At 45.9% G+C, this 26,713-nt stretch overlaps 1 protein-coding gene across 1 annotated transcript in view; it reads right to left on the reverse strand.

The window, feature by feature from the left end:
• Nucleotides 1-460: 460 nt before the first annotated feature.
• The window catches only part of RSRC1 (arginine and serine rich coiled-coil 1), a 102,980-nt gene continuing 76,727 nt past the window's right edge, over nt 461-26,713 (reverse strand). Inside the window, exons 8-11 of the mRNA XM_085587455.1 lie at nt 17,803-17,871; nt 4,263-4,369; nt 3,119-3,259; nt 461-2,369 (exon numbers count right to left, since the gene is read on the reverse strand). Coding sequence (XP_085443581.1) covers nt 2,277-2,369; nt 3,119-3,259; nt 4,263-4,369; nt 17,803-17,871 — 410 coding nt within the window. The 3' untranslated portion in view covers nt 461-2,276. The remainder of the gene's footprint in view (nt 2,370-3,118; nt 3,260-4,262; nt 4,370-17,802; nt 17,872-26,713) is intronic.

Raw genomic sequence — 26,713 nt, forward strand, 5'->3', positions numbered from 1 at the left:
TGGAATATTTCTGTACATTTTCCATTCAGCCAAATTTTCTGGTATTTAAATTATCTAAATGTTATCTAAATGTTTTAAAATGTATTAATTTAATTTAAATTAATTTAATTTATTAATTTAATTTATTGATTTTAGTTTCTCTATTTTTAGATATACTGATTCTAGTTTTATCTATTTTTAGATATCTTTTAGTCTATTGATTTTAGTTTTGTCTAAATTATCTAAATATTATTTCCATTTCCTTTCCAGTTCTTGCTCCCAACTCTCCTCCAGCAAATTTAGATGTTGATTAATAAACAATAAATAAACAAACTGTACTTTAAATCTATCTACAACATATTGTAAAGTTTTCTAATATTCTACAGGGCTGCAAATAAAGAGAATAATTTCACATCCAATAAAAGCACCAAAATTATCCAAGACAATGCATGAAAAGAGGAATTTACACCTGGACCTTCCATGGACATCAAACAGTTTTTATTTTCTATGAAAGAAACATAAAAGGTGATGAGAAAATGCAGCAATGACAAATTTTACCATTTGAAAATGCTGAAATGAAACAAGGGAAACAAATTTTTTCCCACTTTTTCCTGCAGACAAGCTCTTGGGATATTTTGATGCAGGATAAAATGAAACTAACACTTCATAAAGGAAGTAAAAACGTGTCAGAATGCAAATTCAATAAATTTTCCTTTTATATCCAGGATCTAAAATAAAAAAAACAAACCAAGCAAAGTCCATTTGCAGGGTGAGCCTCCATTCTGCATCACCACAGGTCTGAGAACCAGGAGAAATAATCCCAAAAAGCAGCTTCCCATGGGAATGCTGATGCAGGGCAGCTCCAGGAGCACACCCACAGCTGGGGCTCACTTCTCTCCTCTCCTGATGTGACAATTTCCTCCCAGCCTCGCTGAAGAAATACTTTCATTTATTTGATTTGGTTGATTTCCTGCACTTAGATGGATGACGGGCAGATTTTTGTGGAAGTTTATCCAGGCTAAATTCAGATGTTCACACTAAACTTTGATTATTTGAAAGTCCCACCTGGCCCAAGGGAGCTCCACGGGCTGGGAACAGCCACTGCCCAGAAGCAGCTGTGTGCTAATTCCATGATTTGGTAATTACAGCAGTGATGAGGTTGATGAAATTGCCCATTTGGAGGTGCAGCAGTGGCAGATGCTCAAGGAAAGGTGGAGCATTTCCCTCCCAGAGTGAGGCAGATGGATGAACACATCCAGGAGAGGATTCCCCCAGCCAGGAGCTGCCCAGGATTCCACAGGAAGGGAGGAAGGGAGAACAGGGATGCTTCCACCCATCCCTCACTGTCCCAGCCCTGAGCCTCAGCTCCCACTCATCTTCCAACTCCTACCTGCCTCTGTACAATTTTCTGCACTGGGAGGGATCAAATGCTATTTCCTGGGCTGCCAGGTGTTCTTCACCTGAGGAATTCCCTCCAAAAAATGGAAATGGCCCTGGCTATGCTGCCCTGCCCATCTCCAGCACTGAGCTTGGAGGGAACCAGGAGAGAACATTCCTGGTTCTTCAGGAGAACCAGGAGAGAACACTCCTGGTTATTCAGGGGAACCAGGAGAGAACATTCCTGCTTATTCAGGACAGAACATTCCTGGTTATTCAGGGGAATCAGGAGAGAACATTCCTGGTTATTCAGGAGAACCAGGACAGAACATCCTGGTTATTCAGGAGAGAACATTCCTGGTTATTCAGAGGAACCAGAATAGAACACTCCTGATTATCCATGTGGAGCAGAAGAGAATATTCCTGGTGATTCAGGTGAAGCAGAACAGAACATCCTGGTTATTCAGGGGAACCAGGAGAGAACATTCCTGGTTATTCAGGGGAACCAGGAGAGAACACTCCCAGTTATCCAGCTGGAGTAGGACAGAACATCCTGGTTATTCAGGGGAACCAGGAGAGAACACTCCTGGTTATTCAGGAGAGAACATTCCTGGTTATTCAGGAGAACCAGGAGAGAACATTCCTGGTTATTCAGGGGAACCAGGAGAGAACATTCCTGGTTATTCAGGAGAACCAGGAGAGAACATTCCTGGTTATTCAGGAGAGAACATTCCTGGTTATTCAGGGGAACCAGGAGAGAACACTCCTGGCCACCCAGGTGGAGCAGGGCAGGCCATTCCTGGTTATCCACTGAAACCCTCCCTGCCTGCCCAGCTCATCCAAATCTCCTCTGAGGGACAAAAAGCACAGCTGAGTGTAGGAGCTCCGTGTGGAAGTGGCCTGGGATGTCCTGGGAGCTGTCAGGCCACGGGGCTCCCCATCAGCCGCTCCTGGCGCAGAGCCACCAGCCTCTGGAACCACTTCTCCTCAGCCTCTGCCTTCTCCATGAACAGCTGGCACGGGAGAAAAGTTGGCACAATCAGCAGCTCCAGGTTTGTGATCATCCCCTGGAGCAGCCACGACTGCCTCAGTGCCCACAGGAAAAGCTCAGGGGGGTTAAAGACAGAGGTGAGCCAAAAACATCAATAAAAGCAGAGACTTTTCAGGGAATCCTCAAATAGTTTGGCTTGGGAGAGGTCTTAATCATTGGAAAAGCAAAGCTCCAATGCAATTCATCATTGACATGTCCTGGTCTCTGCTCTGTGCCCACTCTACAGAACTCACACTGATTTCTTCTACCTTGCTAGTTCTTAAAAAAAACCAACAAAACAAACCTTTTCTTTCCCTCTAAAGCTCTCCCAAAGAGATTTGCTCAAGTTTAGGCTCAATGATTTAAAATTATCTGAAGTGTGTCTCAACTTTGCAAGTTGGCAAAATGGGCAAGTTCTGAGTTTCCCTCCAGGTTTCCAACTATAGAAACCAATTTGTCCTGAATTTTTATCCCTCTTAAATTCCCCAGTGATACATGAATTATATTTTATTATATAATTCATTGACAACTCCCAAACTCCTGCTGAACCTCCTGTGGGACTGCTCTGCTGGGTGGTGGGAGCAGTGGGATCTCTTTTTGCCAGGGCAGGGATTGTGTGAGGAGCTGCACAGCCAAGGCTGTGAGGTCACACAGCCCTGCTCTCATTCCAGGGGCTGCTCTAAAGCTGAAGGTGGGATAAATTCTGGCTAAAATGATGGGATAAGCACTCACATTTGGATGAGCTAAGGAATTGTCATCCTGGTACTTGATGGCAGTGGGAATGTTGGCAGCTGGAGGCTCTTTCTCAGCAGCAGCTGCCTCAGTGGCTCCCACACTGACAGGCTCCTGTTGGAGTTCAGCAGGTTCTGCTGACTGAAAAAGGAACAAACACACAAAATTTGAGTGTTTTATCTCAAAAATCCCAGCTGTGCCAGTATTTTAACTCAATACATGTCTGTCTTCCCTGAAAGGATCCTCTCAGGGATGTCCTCTCAGGTGTCCTCTCACTGGACAAGGACATGAAGTGACCAAAAAAAGGTGTAGGGAGAGAGCTGGAAAACCTGCACCACTGGGATTTTGGATCACTTCCTGAAGAAGCTGCATCAGATTCTTGGAGATTTCTACAAAAGCAAATTGCACATTCCTGGGGAAACAGCCAGGGATAATTCCAAACACTCACTGGCCAGGTGGGAAAATGAACATTTCCCAAACCAGTTCCCTACAACACCTGGGGGCCAAAATTAAAGTAAATTCTGGGATCTGGATGTCTCCTGTTGGGTTTCTGGATTGAAACCAGGCTGATTGAAAACCAAGCTGCTTCTTTTCAGGGAGTAAACACAGACTTAAAGTCTGGCTTTAGATAAGCAGCATTAAAATCATCTCCACTTTAATTACAAAGTAAATGTGATTACTTTGGGATTTCAATTCTTCTGCTTTTCCTAAACAAAAACTCTTCAAACCAGGTGATTTCCTTAAATTCTGCCACATTTAAATCCCCTGAGACTATCAAGGAGTCCTTGGTGGGATTTCAGGTGGACTTAAGGTTCTCAACATTGATGCTCCTTCATAGGTGAAAAATCCTTAAATAGTGCAGCTTCCTCCTGGCTCTGAGAGGATAATGCAGCAAGAAAGGGACTGAAAATGTCCCTTTTGGAAGGAAAAATGTTCCTTTTGGAAGGAAAAATGTCCCTTTTTGGGATAATGCAGCAAGAAAGAGACTGAGAATGTCCCTTTTGAAAGGAAAATGCCCCTTTTGGAAGGAAAAATGTCCTTTTTTGGGAGGAAAATGTCCCTTTTTGGGAAGAAAATGTACATTTTTGGAAGGAAAATGTACCTTTTTGGAAGGAAAATATCCCTTTTGGAAGGAAAAATGTACCTTTTTGACTTCTTTGCTGGACCTGAAGGTCTGTGGGACGAAGGCGTCGCTTTCGATGGCTTCGATTTCCTTCACTCGCTTCACTTGGTCCAGGAGGGTGGCTTGGTCTGCACAGGGAAGGTGAGATTTATGGGATTTGTGGGATTTATGGGATTGGTGAAATCCCGGGATCCAGGCCCCTGTCCCAGCCATGCCTGAAGGAGATTTTGGGACACGCCAGGAAAAGCTGCTCGTGCAGTGCAGCCCAAAATCTTCTGTTCCAAGGGAAAGCTCTGAGTAAAAATAAACCAGTGAGGCTGGGAACATTCCAAATGCTGACCTAAGGATTTGTGGGATAACTGGGGAAGAGAAAACTCCAGGGAGAGCTCAGAGCCTGGTGGGGCTTCAGGAGAGCTGGAGAGGGGCTGGGGACAAGGATGGAGGGACAGGAACAGGGAATGGATGTGTGGGAGATTGGGAATTGGGAATTCCAGGCTGGAACAGGACACAGGGAATGGCTCCCAGTGCCAAAGGGCAGGGATGGGTGGGAGATTGGGAATTGGGAATTCCTGACTGGAATGGGATTCCCAGAGCAGCTGTGGCTGCCCCTGGATCCCTGGCAGTGCCCAAGGCCAGGTTGGACATTGGGCTTGGAGCAGCTGGGACAGTGGGAGGTGTCCCTGCCCTGTCCCTGGATGGGATTTAAGGTCCTTCCAAGCCAAACCATCCCATAATTCTAAGTTGTCAGGAGCTGCACTACAAGCAAAGTCCATAAATACAACTTTAAACCTAATTTTTTTAGGGATTTAGAAGGAAAAAAAGGGTTTCCTACATTTAAACTTGTGTTTGCAAGTCCTGCTGCCTTGGTGCTGAAAGCTTCTCCTTTAGAACAGATTCCCAAGGATTTTTGGGACAAATCAAAGGAGAGGGAATCAGAATTCACTGAGGCTTTGGATACACCTGGTCTGAGGGTAAATAAAGGGTCCTGATTAAAGCCAGGCATGGAAAGGCAGGAAAAGGAGATTTCAAATCCACAGCTCAGCTCGTTTCACAAAATCCCAGGCAGCTCCAGGATCCCACCCGGATCCTGCACAAAGTGATGGGAATGACAAATCAGGGAAGGGGCAAAAATCACTAAAAGCTGCCAATGACATCAGTGACATTAACGGGGGAAAATGGACTGGAGGAAGCAGAGCCCATTAGTGCAGGGCACTTCTGACAAACACATTATGGGGAGATAAAACGACTTCCAGCTGTTGTTTGTCAGCTGTCAGGGCCAGGGATATGTATTTCATAGGAAAATCAAAAATAATGGAGTCAGAAAGCGCCGAGGCTTCAGACAAAAAAAAAAAAAAAATCAATACTAACTCAGTGCACGGTGAGTCTTTTCACCCTGTTAGGGTGGAAAAACAAGGAAGTAAATCTTGGATTAGGGCTGGTTTATAATAAAAAGGTGATTCCAGCAGCAGGCACAATTTCCAGCCCTGTCAGCTTGGCAAGGGAGGATTTTCCCAGTTTAACTGGGAACATCATCAGCATCATCCTTCAGGGATAATTTTGCATTTTACAATTCCCTATTTACACCTATTGCTCTCCTCCAGTGTGTAAATATACACACTCAGCTTTATAGCTGCAAATTCCTATGGAATTAGGCTGGAGCAGCAATAACCTGGAATGTCACTTGAGAATTAAAATGTGCATTCTCTCGATGCCACCCCAAAACATTGCACACACAAGAATTAGAAACAGCAGAAAATCAGACAAAAGTAAAAGAAACAGAGAATTCTATGATTCTACAAATCAGGTGAAAGGAGAACTTTCCTGCCTAAAATATTCCCATTTTTTTCCTTAAAGACAAAATTTATTCCACTAAGAGTTTTAAAATCATGGAAATAGAAACATTAAATGACCAATAATATCTTGTGAAAGATCCATTAAACAAAAACATGTTTTAAATATTTCTTGGATAATCTCCGAGTGTAAATTTTTATGGATTCATTGCTTATCCATAATCCTGACCATGAACATGAACTTAAAGAGATTTTTTCAAGCAGGTCTAACTCCAGAATCAAAGCAATGGCAAAAAACATCCAATATTCCTCTGAATCTGTTTCTTCCTATTTTACTAATTAGATTTAAGGGGTTAATTTAATTTAAAAATGTAACACGTTTTACATGAAAAGCTTTGAAATACAGAAAAAAGCTGTTAATTTTTCTTGCTCTTTTGAGCTGAGGATTAAAAGAGGGAAACACCCCCAGATCCCAAACTAAACAAACTACAGCAGAAAATATTTCCCCTTTGATCCCATTTTATTTGGGGTTATTGGAAGTGATATTTTTATGCTCTGTGTTTCCCACCACAGCTGGGTTTTCACGCATCCCAAAGTTTTAACTGATTCCAGTTTTACTCAAACTGACAAATTAAAGAAAAAATGAAGTTTGCCCCGGGTAATTTGCAGTGGATGACACAAAAGCCTCCCTGGCTGTGGGAGATCCTGGATCCTTCACTCAGCACTGGGAGAAGGAGGAAAATCCAGCAGGAAAATCCAGCAGGAAAATCCAGCAGGAAAATCCAGCAGGAAAATCCAGCAGGAAAATCCAGCCGGAAAATCCAGCCGGAAAATCCAGCAGGAAAATCCAGCAGGAAAATCCAGCAGGAAAATCCAGCAGGAAAATCCAGCAGGACAGGTGGGACTCGCGGTGGCTGTGTCACCCCTGGGCTTCACCAGCCCTGGGGCTCTGCTTCTCAGGGAATTCTCCTCAAATCCTTTGTTTGGATCAGGAGAGGAGCAGCTGTCCCACCCTGATCCCGCAGTGTCCCGGAGTCCTGAGTGCTGGAACTCCAGCTCCAGTGGGAGCTGCTGCAGACCCTCCCTGGAGATCCTCCTTGGGGATCATCCTTGGAGATCATCCCTGGAGATCCTCCTTGGGAATCATCCCTGAAGATCCCTGGAGACCCTCCTTGGAGACCCTCCCTGGAGATCATCCCTGGAGATCATCCCTGGGAATCATCCTTGGAGATCATCCTTGGAGATCATCCCTGGAGACCCTCCCTGGAGATCCTCTTTGGGAATCATCCCTGAAGATCCTCCTTGGGAATCATCCCTGGAGATCATCCCTGGAGACCCTCCTTGGGAATCATCCCTGGAGATCATCCCTGGAGATCCTCCTTGGGAATCATCCCTGGAGATCATCCTTGGAGATCATTCCTGGAGATCTGCCTTGGAGATCCCCATTGAAGAACCTCCTTGGAGATCTTCCCTAGAGATCCTCCCCAGAGATCTTCCCTGGACAACTTCCCTGGCAATTCTCTCTGGAAACGCCTGCTGGAGAGCTTCCCTGGAGAGCTTCCCTGGAGATCCCCCCGGAGATATCCCTTGGAGATCTTCCCTGGTGATCCTTTCTGGAGATCCCCCCGGAGCCTCAGTGACCACTCCAGAGGTGAGACCTCCCACCAGCTGGAGCAGAATCCAGAGGGGATCAGCCCAGGAATGTCCCATTGCTGCGAGCCCTGGGAGCAGCATTCCCGGCACGCCGGAGCGGGGCTGTGCCCGGAGATTTCCCGGGAGATTTCCCGGGATACTTCCCGGGATCTCCGGCGGCTGATCCCGTTTCCCGGCCAGGCTCGGCTGCCGTTAGAGGGAGGCACCGCCTCACTCAGCAGCGCCGCAGCCGCGGATGCCGAGCCCGGGGATGCTCCGAGCGGAGCGGCCCTGCGGGATCCATCCATCCATCCATCCCTGCGGGATCCATCCATCCATCCCCGCGGGATCCATCCATCCCTGCGGGATCCATCCGTCCATTCCTGCGGGATCCATCCATCCATCCCTGTGGGATCCATCCATCCCTGCGGGATCCATCCATCCATTCCTGCGGGATCCATCCATCCCTGTGGGATCTGTCCAACCCTGCGGGATCCATCCATCCATCCATCCCTGCGGGATCCATCCATCCATCCATCCCTGCGGGACCCGTCCATCCCTGCGGGATCCATCCATCCATCCCTGCGGGATCCATCCATCCATCCCTGCGGGATCCATCCATCCATCCATCCCCGTGGGATCCATCCATCCATCCCTGCGGGATCCATCCATCCATCCATCCCTGCGGGATCCATCCATCCCCGTGGGATCCATCCATCCCCGCGGGATCCATCCATCCCTGCGGGATCCGTCCATCCATCCCTGCGGGATCCATCCATCCATCCATCCCTGCGGGATCCATCCATCCCTGCGGGATCCATCCATCCATCCATCCCTGCGGGATCCATCCATCCCTGCGGGATCCATCCATCCATCCATCCCTGCGGGATCCATCCATCCCTGTGGGACCCATCCATCCCTGCGGGATCCATCCATCCATCCCCGCGGGATCCATCCATCCATCCCTGTGGGACCCATCCACCCCTGCGGGATCCATCCATCCATCCCCGCGGGATCCATCCATCCATCCATCCCTGTGGGACCCATCCATCCCTGCGGGATCCATCCATCCATCCCTGTGGGACCCATCCATCCCTGCGGGATCCATCCATCCATCCACCCCTGCAGGATTCAACCCTGCGGGATCCATCAATCCCTATGGGATCCATCCTTACAGGATCCATCCATCCCTGCGGGATCCATCCCTATGGGATCCATCCTTACAGGACCCACCCCAGATTCCAGGATCAGCTTCCATCCCCCTCATCCCTCCCATAACTCACCCTGGCTCATTCCCATCCCCACTTCCCGATCCCTGAGCTCTGCTCCCACACTTTCCCAGCTGTTGGGATTCCCAGGGAAGGATTTCCCAGCCAGTCACAGGAGCAATAAATGCACCCCAAAACCAGAAACTGCAGAGAAACCTTTGCCCGCTCATTTCCCTGCTCCCAACTTCACCATAAGCACTTAAAAATACAATTAAATGTATTAAAGTAGCAAGTTGGGAGTACTCCAGAATCTATTTACTACAGGGAGCACACGGGATTTACAAATTCAGCTGGAGAAATGCAAATTAACAAGAAAAACTTTGTCCAGGCTTGTTTTAACATCCTGTGAAAATGAGGTTGCCATTAAAATATATTAAAAATAGCATTTTATGAGCACTGTGGTACTTCCTACAGATAATAGCACAGAGAGTTCTACAGAGAGTACCAGACTACTCTGAGTTTGCTGTTTTGATACATTTTCATGGTAATAACCTCATTTTTATAGGATTTTAAGCCAAGTCTGGACACTAACAGCTTTTCTTTTAAAGACCTGGGAGCACTAAGTATAAAAAGCAGTGTAAAACAGGAGGGGAAAGTTCAGCAAGTGAGCTCTGAATTTAAGAACCCTACATTTAAGAAAATATCATTTAAGAACACTGACTTTAAGAACTTTGAATTTAAGAAGGTTTCATGTAAGAATTTTTAATTTAATGTTGAATTTAAGAAATTGCTGCTGGAGGCCTGCACCTCCTGTGTGCTGTCCCCACAGCCCTGGTCTCTCCTGCACCCCCATTCTGGGACTTTTTGGGGTGTTTTGGAGACCATGGCAGGCTCTCAGTGGAGGGGTGGGCACAGCCCTGGCACGGGAATTCTGGATTTGGGGGCACAGCCCTGGCACGGGGAATTCTGGATTTGGGGGCACAGCCCTGGCACAGGGAATTCTGGCATGGGGAATTCCGGATTTGGGGGCACAGCCCTGGACAGGGAATTCTGGCACGGGGAATTCCGGATTTGGGGGCACAGCCCTGGCACAGGGAATTCTGGATTTGGGGGCACAGCCCTGGCACAGGAAATTCTGGCACAGGGAATTCTGGCACGGGGAATTCTGGATTTGGGGGCACAGCCCTGGCACAGGAAATTCTGGCACGGGGAATTCTGGATTTGGGGACACAGCCCCAGCACAGGGAATTCTGGCATGGGGAATTCCGGATTTGTGGGCACAGCCCTGGCACAGGGAATTCTGGCACGGGGAATTCCGGATTTGGGGGCACAGCCCTGGCACAGGGAATTCTGGATTTGGGCACCCCGTGTTTGCCAGCCGAGCCCGCCGCGCTCCTTCCTGGGCACACAAAGCCAGGCCTGTAATTCAATGCTCATTTTACCCTTGTCTCAGTGGAGATTTCTCCCCGCTAATTGATAGAAATTAAGCCATTAATCAAGGCACCAGCCATCATTCAACCCGGGGAAGATGAATCCAAACTTTCATCATAACCACCTTCCCCATTTTAGTGTTCATTAGCATTAATTTTTAATGCAATTATGCTCTTCTTTTACGCTGAGCTCATAAATTACTGCTCTTTTGTTGCTCGCTGGCCTTGTAAAATCCAAGGTAATGCTTTGTGCTCTGATCTTAAAGGCAATTACTGCCTGCTCCTACCTTTCCCAGCCCTCCATCCCAAATAACCTCTGTGCTGGAGGTCCGGGCTCAGCAGTGGGGATCCCACACGGATCCTTCCCACAGACCATTTGTCCACGTTAAAACCACACAAGGCAGAGCCAGAACCCTACATTGAAGAAAACAGCATTTAAGAACACTGACTTTAAGAACTTTGAATTTAAGAAGGTTTCATTTAAGAATTTTTACTTTAATTTAATGTTGAATTTAAGGAATTGCTGCTGGAGGCCTGCACCTCCTGTGTGCTGTCCCCACAGCCCTGGTCTCTCCTGCACCCCATTCTGGGGCTTTTTGGGGTGTTTTGGAGACCATGGCAGGCTCTCAGTGGAGGGGTGGGCACAGCCCTGGCACGGGAATTCTGGCACAGGGAATTCTGGATTTGTGGGCACAGCCCTGGCACAGGGAATTCTGGATTTGGGGGCACAGCCCTGGCACGGGGAATTCTGGATTTGTGCTGCTGGATCCCAGCATTACGTTTCTGTTTCTTCATGGAATAAAGTCACTCACTCCAGCTCAAGGCCTGCCCAGCACCAATAAAACATCACCCACCTCTGAGCTCCCAATTTATCTAGGCCCTAGACAGCCTAAACAGGACAATTCCCAGTGAAGTCTCATGCTCATCCCACAGATTCCCAGAAAAACACCCTCTGGAAGTACCTGTGTGATGGGCCCAGATCCACAAAACCCTAATTTCTATCAAAATAAAATTCCCCACACCAGGGACTGTGATCTGAGCAAATGGATCTGGAATTTTGTTCCATACACCCCTATTTATTTTCCACATACACCCCTATTGATTTCCCCCACACACCCTATTTATTTCCCCCATAACCCCCTGTTTATTTCCCATACACCCCTATTTATTTTCCACATACACCCCTATTGATTTCCCCATACATCCCTGTCTATTTTCCCCACACACCCCTATTTATTTCCCCCCACACCCTTTTATTTCTCCCCATACACCCCTATTGATTTCCCCCCACACCCCTATTTATTTCCCCACACACCCCTATTTATTTCCCCCATACACCCCTATTTATTTCCCCCATACACCCCTATTGATTTCCCCCCACACCCCTATTTATTTCCCCCATAACCCCCTGTTTATTTCCCATACACCCCTGTTTATTTGCCTTTAGGAACAGCTTTTCAATACGTAGCCATAAATTTGTGTTTCAACTGACTGGAGTCCAATAAGCAATTCCATGATGGTTTTTACAACCCCATTCCCTTAAGTGACTTTTCCTTTAGCACAAATAAATGCCATGGAGATGACAGGGAAACACACAACATTAATGAGGTACAGAAATCTGATTTGTTTCTCATCTTGAAATTTGAAGACCATTTCAAGACTTTTAATTTGTAAAAATAAATCATAAATTTCCCTGTTAGGGAGATCATAAATTTCTGTTTCACTTGTAGAACAGTAAAACTTTAATGACATCCCTGCTGCAATTGCTAAAATAAAATCACTCAAATGTCAGCTTCAAATCTACTTTGATATTTTTAAAGATTCATGGAATGGTTTGGGTGGGAAGGAACTTAAAGATCATTTAATTCCCACCCCAGCCATGGCAGGGACACCTCCCACTGTCCCAGCTGCTCCAGCCCAATGTCCAGCCTGGCCTTGGGCACTGCCAGGGATCCAGGGGCAGCCACAGCTGCTCTGGGAATTCCAGCCCAGCCAGGAATTGGGAATTCCCTATTCCCAATCTCCCAATCAATGGCACTGGGAGCCATTCCCTGTTCCTGTCCCTCCATCCTTGTCCCCATCCCTCTCCAGCTCTCCTGGAGCCCCTCCAGGCCCTGGCAGGGCTCTGAGCTCTGCCTGGACTTTTCCCTTCTCCAGAGGAACATTCCCAGGGCTCTGAGCTCTCCCTGGAGTTTTCCCTTCTCCAGGGGAACATTCCCAGGGCTCTGAGCTCTGACTGCAGTTTTCCCTTCTCCAGGGGAACATTCCCAGGGCTCTGAGCTCTCCCTGGAGTTTTCCCTTCTCCAGAGGAACATTCCCAGGGCTCTGAGCTCTCCCTGCAGTTTTCCCTTCTCCAGGGGAACATACCCAGCTCTCCCAGCCTGGCTCCAGCCCTGCAGCAGCTCCAGGATACTGGGATCAGGGCTCTCCAGGGAAAGCAGGGAAGCAAAAGAGGGAACTCTGGAATACAAAGGGGCAGGAGAGGATGGGCAGGCACCAAGCAGGGCAAAATTTAAGGAAGACATTCAGAAGTGATCATTAATTACAGCAGCTTTAATAAAAAGCCAGGAATTGATTCCTCCAGCAGCCATTATCCATTGGGGGCCATCGATTCCCTTTCCAATTCCCTTTCCAATTCTCTCTCCCTCAGCTCTGGACACACAGAGTGGCCAAGACCCCAAATTCCCCTTGCCCTTCCCATCTCTCATCATTATCCTCACGTGGCTGCTCTTCCTAACAAGCCCCACTCTGCCGCTGCACCAAAACCTGGCATTTTTTATTTTCCCCTTGATTTGCTCCTGCCCCCTTTCAATCCCAACCCTGCACCGTGAAGATTAAACAGAGATAAAAGAAGATCAGAGTGTGTGCCAGATGCTGGAGCTGCCTCCTGGGAGCAGCAGCACAGCACCAGGTGTTGGTGGCAGCCTAATGAAGTGACACTGGCACACCAGGGACACCCAGGGCGGGGCTCCAAACCTGCCATTAGCCAGGCAAAACCCAGGAATATTGGAAATTCCAGGGAAAAACAATCCATCCCTTCATTGAAATGCATTACCCGTATTCAATAATTTGGGGGTTAAACAGACTGAGTTTGGTCTTTGCCACCACAATGAAGTTCAGGATAATTTACTGAAGATCAACGAGGAGCTCAGGCAGTAAGTGATGAACTTCAGGGCATCCCAATGGAGGCTTGAGTGAAGCACTTTAACTTATTACAGACTGACCTCACCCTAGCAAATCTTCTCCTGGCGTGGTTTAATATCCATCACACCCAGGGAAAGGCTTTTAACTCCCTCCTAAGGAAGTGGGAAGGGAAATCAGTGGGTTGGGGTGTCCTGGGCAGGGTTGGACACACCATCCCTGTGGGTCTCTTCCAGCTCAGGATATTCTGGATGAGATTCTTCATGTGAGAGCTCCTGGCCAGCAGGTGAAAGATGAATATTAAAAAATAAAACTTTTCATTTGGGTTTACAGAGTTTATACTTAAGGGATTTTCTAAAAGCTGAGTCCTCCAGGTTTTTTGCTTTTGTGACCCCCCCCATCAGTCAAAATCACGGAATCACGGCACCACGGGGTGGCTTGGGTCGGAGGGACCTGAAGACTTGAAGGATTTAACTTTTGGTGAAGAAAAATCACCCCAGCAGCACAGAGAGCTCAGTAGAAGCCAGGAAGGACCCTCAGGGATGGGTTTATTCCCCGTTTATTCTCCAGCTGTCTCCCAGCCACATTCCCGCTCTCGTTTGCATCCCTCCCTCCCCCTGCCCACGTGGGCCTCATTTCCAAGCCCATTCAAAATGATATTTTCCAAGCATGTGCCACACGACTTGTTCATATAAATGGAACAAATTAAACTGTCTCCACAGATATCCCCTCACATTTGTAGCCCTGATTCCTCTCCCTCACACGTGGCCGAGACACCGAATTATCTCCCTGCAGAGGTTGACCTCAGGATATTGGATTCTGCCACGGAGCTCTCCGGGACTAAACCGACGGGAAACACTTAATCACCCCTGCCTTTGCAGGGAGAAAAAATCAACTTTAAATTTGCCCTGATGAAAAATCAATAAAGCAGTAATTGCTTGGCTTATCACGGCACGGAGGGACAAATTGGGAAGCGGAGCTCGGCGCGGATTCCGGGGAAAGGCGCGGAGCTTCGGGATCGCTAAGCCAGAAAAGGGAAAGGTCTCAGAGCGATAATTAAATCTACTCCCGCTGATTTTCTGCCAAATTTATTTCCCCCGAGTTCATCAAATTGCTGCAGTGCTCACCGGGGGTGGGGAGAAAGAACGAAACAGTTCAGAAGTGGGCTGGCACGCGCCGGGCACGGGAACACAAATCCTGGGATAAAGGCACCAGGAAATGCAAATCCTGGGGTAAAGGCACCAGGAAATGCAAATCCTGGGATAAAGGCACCAGGAAATGCAAATCCCAGGATAAAGGCACTGGGAAATACAAATTTCAGGATAAAGGCACAAGGAAATGCAAATCCTGGGATAAAGGCACCAGGAAATGCAAATCCTGGGGTAAAGGCACCAGGAAATGCAAATCCTGGAATAAGGGCAGCAGTAAATTCAAATTCTGCTAAAAAGGCACCAGGAAATGCAAATCCTGGGATAAAGGCACCAGGAAATGCAAATCCCAGGATAAAGGCACTGGGAAATACAAATTTCAGGATAAAGGCACCAGGAAATGCAAATTCTGGGATAAAGGCACCAGGAAATGCAAATCCCAGGATAAAGGCAAAGAGAAATGCAAATCCCGGGATAAAGGCACCAGGAAATTCAAATCCTGGGATAAAGGCAAAGGAAAATGCAAATTCTGGGATAAAGACACCAGGATAACGCTCGCCCCATCCAGCACCACCCTCCCTCCATCCACCTATGGAATGATTGATTGCCAAAAATCCACATTTTCTATCCTACTGTGCTCCAGAACAACTTCTGTTCCTGGTTTCCTGATGCATCCCCAGCTCCTCCTCCCCACACGTGGCCCTGCCGTGGTGTTATTTCAAACTCAAGATTTAAAAATCTTATTATTCGTGGGAGATTAAGAGAAACGAGCCCAGAACCTCTCCCTAACATCATCCAAGATGTCCCAGTTTTTCCTTTGCATTTTTTTTTCCAATTTTCCTCTTGTCCACTTCATCTATTCGGAATTTGTCTGGAGTAAAACCCAGTTGGGTGGCAAAATCCCCTCTGGATTTTTTCACTTTTCAGGCAGCCCCAAAGCAAGTAAACAAAAACCAAACTAGGAAAACCCAACCACTGAAAACACTCCTGGAAAAATAGTAGGTTTTGCTAATAGACCTAATTTCATGCAGCAAATTAGCATAGCTCCAATGGAAGTGCAAATGTAACAAAACTGGAAAATTCAAATGAGGTGGGGGGAGCCTTTTTCTTTCTTTCTTTGCTTTTTAGTCACTTAAAAAAAAAAAAAATAAAAAAATCAGCATTTTGCTGTGTGTCCTTCACCGGGCTGGAGGGACTATGGTAATTAAAACATTTAAACCAGCACGAGCCCCCAGTCTCTAATCTGGAGCTGGGGTCAGCTGTCTGCAGATTCTAATTTATCCTCAATTTTTTATTCATGCTGGGGAAATGCTGCATATTTAACAGGAAACCAGCAGGAAGGGGCAGTGCTGGCCTTGGAGGTCAAATAATTTGATTTCCGAGCAGATTACATGGAACATCCAACGTCTAATCTCACACCTGATTTGGCAATAAAATGACAATAAAAGGAATGTTAAGACACCCCTCGCTATGGGGTGGGCAATAACCAGTTTTTATGAGTTGGGAAAGGATTGGTTTATTTGTAGAATTATTTTTATTGCAGCTCCTGAGTAAAGGAGTCACAGGATGCCTACAGGGGCTGGAATTTCCTTTTGGAGGGTTCTAGTTAGGGAAATAAAATAAGGGATATTAGAGAAATAAAAATTCTTTTAAAATAGTAATTTAGAACTTTTTAAAAAAGATTTAATTCAATATAATTTTGCTTTATCTTATTTTATTTCAATGATTTTGTGTAGCACTCGGTGCTCTGGTGGGATCAGTCACAGTTTGGAATTAATGGTCTGGAAAGTTTTTTCCAACCTCAGGGATCCCCATGAGGGATCAAAGAGGGTTAAAAACCACCCAGAGGGGTTGTGTGAGGAAGGAAGAACTAAGGAAAAATGCAAAATGCTCTTTTTCCAAGCAAAAGATGTCACTGCAGCCTGGGACAGGGAAGGGAACACATTCTAAGCACTGGATAAATGTCCTGTTTGCAAATCCATATGGGACATAAACCCACCTAAAACTGGAATTTTGAATCCATTTGGACATAAACTTAACAAAAAAATGGAGTTTCCCCAGTGTGCAATTCCCCTGGATGTCTTGGAATGCTCCAATGCCTCATACACAATTTAATAAGATTTTGTATTTTCCAGGGAGAATGAACTTTCATTCCTAACTGGGAGCCAACTCCTCAGCAAATGGATGAATTTGAGTTGCTCAGAAAAAAAATCTTCATTTTCCAACACTGTGACATCCTCACAACCCTTCAAAGCCACCCCAGGACAGTTTTCATGGCTTATTAATAAATTGTAGAGGTTTTCCTCCCCATTCCCTGGAAATCCCATTGTTCCCAAGTCATGAATTGCCCCTTTTTTCTTCCCTCTGCCTCTCCACACTCACCCTTCCCAATCCCTGCTGGCACAGCAATTGCCAGCACATCTGCCACTCACAATGAGATCTGAGCACAAAAAATCAATGTATTTTTCCACACAAAAATGTTCCCAAACTCTATTTTCCCTGCGGATTGGTGCTGGTGGGACCCAACCAGCTCATCCCAAAATCCCTGTGCCCATGGGAGCCTGGCTGGGTGACAACTCCAGGTGGAAAGGCTCCCCCTGGGCCATGGGTTCCAAAATCCAGGAATCACAAAGGGGAGGGGGCACAGCTCCTTGGTTTGGTCCTTTTCCAGTCAGATTTGGATTTTTTCCCTCCTGCCTTGTCAGGGTCACTTTTCCACTTGAATTTCCTCCTTGGGTACCACAACAACCTTCTCCAAGCAGGATTAACTGGGAACATCAGTTAATTCCTCTCAGCATCCCAGGTAAAACTAAAGATTAGAACATTTTGATTTTGAGTGAAATTCTCAGCAGCCGCGGTTTCAAAAATGGGGAATTTTCCTGAGTTCCCTCTTGGAATTAAATCATGGAATCCCGGAATGGTTTGGGTTGAAGGGACCTCAAAGCCCACAGAGCTCCAGTGAGGATTTGAGGCTCCTGGATTGTTTGGATTGGCTCCCTCAGATATTGGAAATGTCTCTTCCATCACTCCCTGACATTTCAATCCATGTGGTTTCATTATTCCACCTGCTGGACTGCAGAGAAGCAGCTCAGGGCACCAGATTCCATCATCAGCCCAGGGAGGAAAATCTCACAGCCCCACTAGAGCTTAAAAATAATAATTTCTGTCTTCCTGGGCTTTAGTTTGTTATGAAATAGAAGAAAATTCCTCACCTTCTTCCTTTCTTCTCTTGGCTTCTTCTTCACTTCTCTCCTTGGCCTTCAACGCTTCATCTGCTTTGGCTAAAAAGAAGAAAACCAGTTGGAATTAGTTAAATTTATCCAATCAAATAAAGGAATTATGGAATGGCTTGGGTTGGAAGGACCTTAAATCCCATCCATGGCAGGGACACCTCCCACTGCCCCAGGCTGCTCCAGCCCCAGTGTCCAACCCGGCCTTGGGCACTGCCAGGGATGGGCTGTCGACAACCTCTGGCCAAACAATGTTTTCAGGGCTTTAATCCCAATTTCATGTTCCTCCCTGCAGGCCCCACAATGAAATCCACGTGCCTGACAGACCAGAACTTGGTTCTTCATTAAATTCATTTAAAGCCATTCCCACAGTTAAGGAATGGCATAAATGGGATTATGGAGGGTAATATCAGGTCAGTATTAGAGGCAATATTAATTCAGTACAAATCCCCACATTGATTTTGGGGTCAGTAAAGCCCTTAAGAGACTTTTAAGAGGTTTTTTTTTCTTTCTTTAAACCCCAATCTCCCCTGCCCAGCTGCCCCCAGACCAAACTGCACCGACCCAAAGGTGGTGCACCCATGCGGTGGCAGATTTTCTGAATAATCCATCAGGCCTATTTTGGGGGTAAAACAGAAACAAAACAATATTTCCAGGCCTACAGACTGTTCAGAGTGGGAGTCAGCTCTTCCTCAGGACTTTATTAGGCAGTACACAATTTTCTCTTCACTCCAAATCACAGCAGCAGTACTTAATCCATGTTCCAACAATCTTCTTTAAAAAGAATCTTTTTCCCTCTAGAAACCTCTTCCCTTATTACTTAATTATCTACCAGTTGCTCAACTGCAGGGGTTTTCAAACACTTTCCTACAGATGTTAAAGAAGATTAAAAATATACAGCACAGTAACAAGGGACTATCAATATACTCTGTAAATTAATTAAATTTCTGTTCTAGCACATCATTTATTCCAAAGCATTAATGTCTCAAAGGAGCCATTCTCTTTTATTGCCATCTCACTGCCTGATGAGTGAACTAAGTGAGAATAAGTCTCTAATAACATTATACTTGATGAAATATTAAGTTTTCAAAAGTATCACCAGGCCAGAAAGGAAAGAACCAAAAAGGACCAGAAATCCAGCATTTACACCAGGCCTTCCCAGGGAGGGAAATCACTACAAACTGTGCTCTGAATGGCAAGAGCTCAGTCAGATTTGCAAATATTTAATCCCAGCACCTCCTGAATGAAGCAATAATTGATGAAAACCAAACTCAGCTCAGGAGGGAGGTGAAGGGGTCGCTGCTTTTTGGAGCCACCGGCTCCAGTTTAAAATGCACAACCTGACCAGGGTGTTACCAAATTATCCAATCACTGCACTGACAGCTGCTTCCACCTCCACAATTTTATACATATTTAGACAACACTTAAAGCCGTGAAATATTAAAACTTTTTCTGCCACTCAAGATCATTACAAGAATCTATTAAATCCCATAATAAAACCAAACCACGCGTAACTCTGAAGACTTTTACTTCATTTACACTTTATTCTCCTTGGTAAAAGGACAGGGATAATAGAAATTCCATTTAAATTCAATTTTGGTGATATGTGTAATTGTAGATATACCCCTTGAGTCATGTAAAATGCTCAGCTTATGTTTCTTTCAAATTATCCCGCTCCCATTCCCATTCTGCTCCTTACAACTGTCTTCAATATGTATTAGCAGAGCTCATTAGGCTGGAATTTAATAATGCAAACATCAGGTGGATTTCAAGACCCTCCATTATCAGCACAAGATGGATTGCTCATATAGCTCGTGGGCCAACTGGGCACAATTTAGATTCAATAAACTACCAGGCCTAAATTTGATTTATCTATTCCACTGAGCTACTTTGTTCTTCCTGCCCGATTTGTTGCTGCACAGGAACAATTCATTGGGTATCTCAGTGGCAAAAAGATATTAAAACACACAGGAAAGATGCTGCTGGTCAATGAATAAATTTTTAGCTTGTCTTTGTTAACTTTAAATCGCTGATTTTCAGCCCTTGTAAGTCAAGTTAAAACTGCTGCCGAGGCAGAGCTTGGCCTTTCAAGTCCTGGTTAATTAGAGGGACAATGGGGCAATTTAGGAAGTATCACGAGGACAATTCTCCACACAAAATTGCTCATTAACAACAATTTAACTTAGTTCATAAATCTTCAGAGCAGTCCTGAGCTCACAGGGCTGTGTCCACCACAACCAACAACAGGCACTGAAACTCTGAGTTACTCTCGGGATTGAACACCAAAGATTCTCTTCAAACATTTCACATTTTCTGTCGTTTTTGCACAGAATCCCAGAAAGGGCCAGGCTGGGAGGTACCACAGTGGCTCAAGTGGTTCAGCCTCCAGCAGGGTCATCCTGGAGAGCATGGCACAGGATTGTGTCCACTCTTCTTCTTCCCATCCTTCTCCTTTTCTTCTTCTTCTCCTTCCTTTTTTCTTCTCCTGCTTCTCCTTCCTCTCCTCCTCCTTTCTGTTCTTCTTTTCCTCCTCATCAATGTTGTTGTTATTATTATTATTATTATTGTTGTTATTATAGAGTGAATATATTGTTGTTCATTGCCCAAGCGCCATCAAAAGCTCTAAAAGAGATTCACTTTTCTCAAACCAAGCTGCAGTTAAACAACATTAAAAGATCTTTACAACTTGGATTTGATGGTCTGGGAGGGCTTTCCCAACCGAAACAATTCCACGATTCCATGGAACCCCTGGGAGTGCTCAAGGTTTGGGAAGCAGTCACTCCCTGATGGGTGGCTGATGCCTTAATCCTGACCAGTCTCACGCTGAGCCAAGGTGAAATTATTCCAAGCAAAGCTGCTAATTAAGAGAAGCCAGGCAAACTGTGAATTATTCCACGGTAGAAACAGAGCAGGGCATGTTTTGGGGCTGGAAAGGGCATTTTGGAAAGTGTGGCCCAGGCTGATGGAGGAGCTCCTGCAGCAGAGTCCTCCCCCAGAGCATGGGAGAAGCAGGGAAGGTACATGGAAAAAACTCAGCCCTGCACTAAGGAGATTTCATTTTCCTGTCAAAATTAAAAAGAGAGGAGTGTCAGAACACCCACAACTGCAAACCACAAGAGGTCTGGAAAAATAAATTAATTCAACTTAATTGTGGACTTTCCAACCGCTCAAAGTTGAAAATACAAGATGTGTCTGAGGAAAAGAAAGCCAAGAAACTGTAAAAACACACGGACATCTCATTTAAAATGCAGCCAACCATCCACAGTGCTCATCAGAAAGACTTCACCTTTTTTTTCTTTTAAACACAAACATTTTTGCACTTATAAAATATTCAGTCAGCTCACATATAAAAATACAAGTGGAATCCATTATTAATTTACAAGGCCCTGTTTAATTTACATGTTATTTTTCTCTGGTATATTAAATTTATCAAGGCTTGTGGAAATCCTCTCTGCTGAATATTCATAGGCTGACGTGTAAAATTATCTGTTATCCACCCGACAAATTCCAGCACAAACTCCAAACAACCACTTGCTCAGAGAATTCCTCTGACAGGAACACCAGGAGCAGCACCCAGGAATTAATTCTGAGTTCCAGAGGAAAAGTGACACCAGCACACACATTCTTATCACTCCAGATTTAAGCTGGTTTTCGGTATTTTTCCCTTCAGTAACATTTCACCCCAAATTTAAACATCACCAACATTCTTGGAGGTCTCAGAGGGCTTTTCCAGCCTGAATGAGTGTATGATTCTGTTAATCCATGATCCCATAAATCCACGGGGTGCTGTGATTCCATAAATCCATGGTTCACCTGCCCAGTCCATCATGGCCATGGATCTCTCAGTGCCACAGGAGCTCCCTGTCCTTCCTAATTACCCCTGAAACACCCAATTCCCACACATGGGAACTTCTGCCCTTGCTGCCCTGTAATTTAATTACACCAGGCTCTAATTATGGATATTGGATCCCGGAGCAGGAGGGTGAGGGAGGAGCTCGCTGCCCCTCCCCTGCTCTGCCAGTCACACTTAAAAACTTCCCCAAAAGCCCAAATCTGGGTATTTTAAGCTTCTCCAAATTCCCTGGGGAACACGCCCAGTGTTTGGAAGGAAGATGCTATCCCACTGATTCCTCCTGGTGTGGGAATGCAGCATTCCTGCTCAGTTCCCTCCCCTCAGGCATTTTGGAAAACATTCCTTACCCTAGGATAAACGTCCTGTTATGGCACAGCTAACCAGCAGCTGGCTCACAGCCACGAGGGTTTTCCCAAACATTCAATGGATTTTTGGTAGAAAACAAATCCAGCCATATGCAACCCAACTGAAAAAACACAGGCAAAACCCAAACGTTGTCCTGCTCCAAAGGATAACTGAGATATTTGGTGTCACCAAGATATTAGTTTATATCGGGTACAACCAAGAATCATCAAGATCAACCCTTTCCCACCAACCAGGCAATTTTCTCCTGGTTGTTACCATTTTCAGGAAGCAGTTTGTGGCTCACCTGCACAGGGCAGGGAGAGAGCCCAGCAGGGAAGGAGAGAACATCCAAAACCCGCGAAGCAGCCCCGAGTCCAAAGGGGTTAAAACCAAACCAACTCCTCTGGAGAGAGGGAGGCATGCTGTTCCTGGCTGGAATATCAACAGATCCAGGAGAGGAAGAGGCTGGGGAGGGACACGGGCTGTGGGGCAGGGAAAGGGAAGAACTGCCAGCTAAAATCCCGTCCCGGCCGAGCTCCCCGAAGACTTCCCGGCTCCCGGTGACTGCCTACTGTATTAAGACTGCCTTTCTCATCACTTAATGCTTATTTTCATCACTTTGCTTAAAATATTGATAATCAATTAGGGCTACGTCTGTTTTGCCACAGAATCTGTGTCACAGTCTATCAGCCTGTCAGGGCCAATTCAATCCTCATTCAAAGTTAATTTTTTCTCCATAAATCCGCCTTTGGAGGAGTCATTAGGCGCAGAACATAGCCCGAGGTGCAATCACCTATTCTCTTTCATTAGAGGCAGGCAGGGAAGGTGAGGGAGATTATTAGAACTTTGGAATGATCACAAAGCAGCGTGCTGCCTGTCAGATCCCCCCAACATTTCATTCATCTCGCCAGCTCGCTGCCAACGCTTCTAAATGGACATTATTCATGAACATCTGTGACACGCTGAATATTCCGAGGCTGCCAGGGATGAAAAAGCCGTGCCCCCCCTTTGGCTGGGAAATTAATTCTATGGTCAGAACAATTAGGAATATAACAAACTTGCTCCGTGATGTTATTTTTAGGCTTTCTGAGATATCCCCCTTAAAAAGGTGGGGTTTTTTTTTTGGTTTTTAAGCATAAATGTGGCCGCTCCGAATGGTCAAACACTGGATTTGATGGTACTGGAGAATGATGAAAAAGCCGTGCCCTCCTCTGACTGAGAAATTAATTCTATGGTCAGAACAATTAGGAATATAAAAGAACTTGTTTCATGTTGTTATTTTTAATCCTTACAAGATATTCCACTTTTTAAAGTGTTATTTCAAAACTGGATTTTGTTTGAGTCCACTCCAGAGGGTCAAACACTGTATTTGAAGGTATTGTTGAACAAGGTGCATTTCCTTTGCTACGGAACTAGATTGTTGGTTGGGTATTTTTCAGCATTTACCAAAGCAGCAGCTTTGCAGTCTGATTCGTTGATACCTTTTCTAAAATGCAGCCAAATGAGACCCCATGTTGGATTTGAAATCGCTGCCATCTCAAATTCCAGCCCACTTCACTCCTGGTGGAAAAGCAGAGTGGGAAACAGATTTCCACAATCATCTCTATTTATTCCTATTTCCTTCCAATGAACACGGGATGGCCATTGAGGCATTTTTAGGTAGGAATGGCAGAAATGCTGGTGCAAGAGACAATCACCCACAAAATTAAATAAACCACCACATTTTCCATGCATATTCCCTTCCCACATGCAGGGGGTTAAGATGCAGCTACTTGGGGAAAAAGTAATTTCCATCTAATGAAATCACATCAAGTAGTTCCTTGAATCTCATTACAAAATTCAAAAGAATAGTCATTTACATTTTTTTCCCTGATATTAGCAGGAAAACAGTGTTCTCATCACCAAACTTCTCACAGCCCCCATCATTCTCCTCCCCAAACATCCTCCTTTTTCCAGAATTAAAGGCCAGATCCTCAGTGAATTCAAGCTGGCACAAATCCACTGACTTGAGCTGAGCCAAGCCCATTTACTCCAGCTGAGGATCTGGCACTCCCTATTTATAATAATAATCCTAAAGAAGACTTAATCAGCAAATCTTGGCTAGATACATTCATCCATTATTTAGTGCATCCCTAATTTCTTTCTTTCTCCCACAGTTTCACCCCCAAACACAGGTTGGAGGAAAAATCCAACCTAAATAGGGTTTAACACTAATGATTAATTGGCTTCTGACTCATTGCAGGGGCTGCTGTTAAATATCCCAAGGATTTGTTTCCACCCCAGAGAAGGCTGTACATCATCCACCTCGACACCTCCTAACCAAGCAAGGTTTCACCTCAGATCTGCTCCCCCAGCCTGCAGCCCAGCTCAGGAAAACAGCAGAACCGGGTGGGATTCCCTGGGGAGGAAATCAGTTCTCAGAACAACTCAGTGACTGCAAGGGAAGCGTTCAAAGGGCACCTTCCAGGTGAGTTTCTTTAAGGGGACAGGGGTGGGAATCGTGGAATCAGGAGGTCATTAAGGTTGGAGAAGCCCTCCAAGATCATCAAGTCCAGGTGTTGATCCAGCACAGGTCCAGCACTAACCCTGTCCCCAGGTGCCACATCCACACGTTTTCTGAACACTTCCAGGGATGGTGACTCCACCACTTCCCTGGGCAGCTCATTCCAAAGCCAGACCACCTTTCCCAGGAAGAAATTGTTCCTCAAATCTAATCCACACTTCCCCCAGTGCAACTTGAGGCCGTTTCCTCCAGCTGATGAGAAAGGAAAAGCTTCCTCTTCCTCAAGGAACAAAGAGCTAGGGAAAGTAAAAGGATGGCCTGGAGTTAAACCTGCCCCTAAACTACTGAAACAAAAGAAGCAGCAACATCTAGAAGCAAAAAAATAAATTCCAGATATAAAAAATGATGGAGTAAAGAATGCTGTTATTGCTACATCCTTCAGGAATAATTCCCAGCTCAACCAGAAAACCAAGAAGCGATCCCTATGAAAAATTCCAATTTGATTTGATTCATTTAAATTGTTCTTCAGCCAGTATTTGTTCCAGAGCAGTTTCTTTCCCTCTGGCACACCGTGGGTGGAGAAAGGAGAGGACAATGGACAGGGCTGCCACGGATCTGGTGAGCAGGTGAGAGGAGGAAGCCAGGCTGGATGGGGCTTGGAGCCACCTGGGCCAGTGGGAGGTGTCCCTGCCCAGGTCCTGCGATGGAAACGCTTTCAAAAATCATCACACCAATTCTGGAGGATAAATTGAGGCTCCTTTTTCCCTCCTCAGTGGCTTCAGGGCTCCCTTTCCTGTGAGGATCTCGGCCCAAAGCACCACCAGGTCCTGCACCCTGTTGTAAGCAGAGCTCAAGCGAGCCCTGCAGCTCCAGGGATTGTCCCACCTCACATCCCACCTCCCAGGAAACACTCAATCCTCTCAGGATCTGCCAGCCACCCAGCTCCACCACCCACTGCATCACTGAGATCACCCACTGCATCACTGAGATCACCCTGACCTCCTACTGCCCACCTACCTTCACATACCAGCTCCTCCATTTACTTCCACAAGTAAATCATTTTAATTCAAAAAACACTTCCTTGCTTAAAATATAACCACAAAGACAAATTCCTTAAATGATTTCTAGGGGAAAAAATGGCACTGCCTCAAATACAATTGTCATTACAGGCTGTAGATTGGCAGTGACAGTCAGCTTTTCTTTCTGGGGTAAGGGCAGAATTCAGCCTGACAGCTTGTCAGCAAACTTGAAAAATTCACTCCCAAAACTTCGATTCCAAACGAGCCCTTCTTTCATCTGCCAATTTCCCAACGTCAGGAAGGGCCACGTTAAGTGAAAATCAAGTAGATGACAACTCCTGTGGCTGTGGAAAGGAAGCAATAAAGCACAGAGCACGCACAGCTGATTACAGGGAGCAGCTCTGAGAGAAACCAAAGCGGCCCCAGCACCTTGGGAGGGCTCTGGGAATTTCCAGCTCCTGTTTTCCAACCAGGAAACGTCAGGAGTGAAAACATAAGGAATAAAGCTGTGTAAGTGGAGCATACTTAATCAAGAATGGAGCACAATTAATATTCAAATTGTGCTGCAAGGAAGCATTCTCGAGGAGTTTTTGAAGAAAGAAGGGAATTTGTTCACACTACGTACGATCGTTTCCCACTCTGACCCGACGTTAATAAAAACTTTCGTGAAGCGACCAAATGCAAAGAAAATCAAAAAGCACTTTAAAAAGTTATTTTTAAACCCCTGTAAGTCCATAGACACCAAGACATGGTTAAAGAATTTTAGCGCCGAGGAGTGTTAACTCACAAAGACACCGAACAGGGCACTGGAAAATCAGGAAAGGACGAGGTGGAAAACTCGGAGTTGGAAAACTCGGCGGTGGAGGCGCAGCGAAGTGCCAGGATTTAGCGAGCTGGGAGCGTGCAAGGATGAGGCAGAAGAAGCTGACATCTGGCACCAAAAGGGGGAGCGTGTGTCAAGGAGAGATCTGTGGGGAGGACTCGCAGCCGATGCCAGCGCACGCTGGATTACAGCCCGGCAGCCTCGGGAACGCCGAGCTCATCCCGCCGGAGGAAAGGATGGGAAAGTCCACGTTCCCAGGCTGTACCCTGAACTCCTCCAAGCATTTACTGTACTCAGCCTCATTAAATACTCCCCCAGGATAAAAGAGGTAAATATATTGCTTAAATATT

This window comes from Lonchura striata, chromosome 9 (assembly GCF_050655825.1).
Source record: "Lonchura striata isolate lonStrDom1 chromosome 9, ASM5065582v1, whole genome shotgun sequence".
NCBI lineage: Eukaryota > Metazoa > Chordata > Aves > Passeriformes > Estrildidae > Lonchura > Lonchura striata.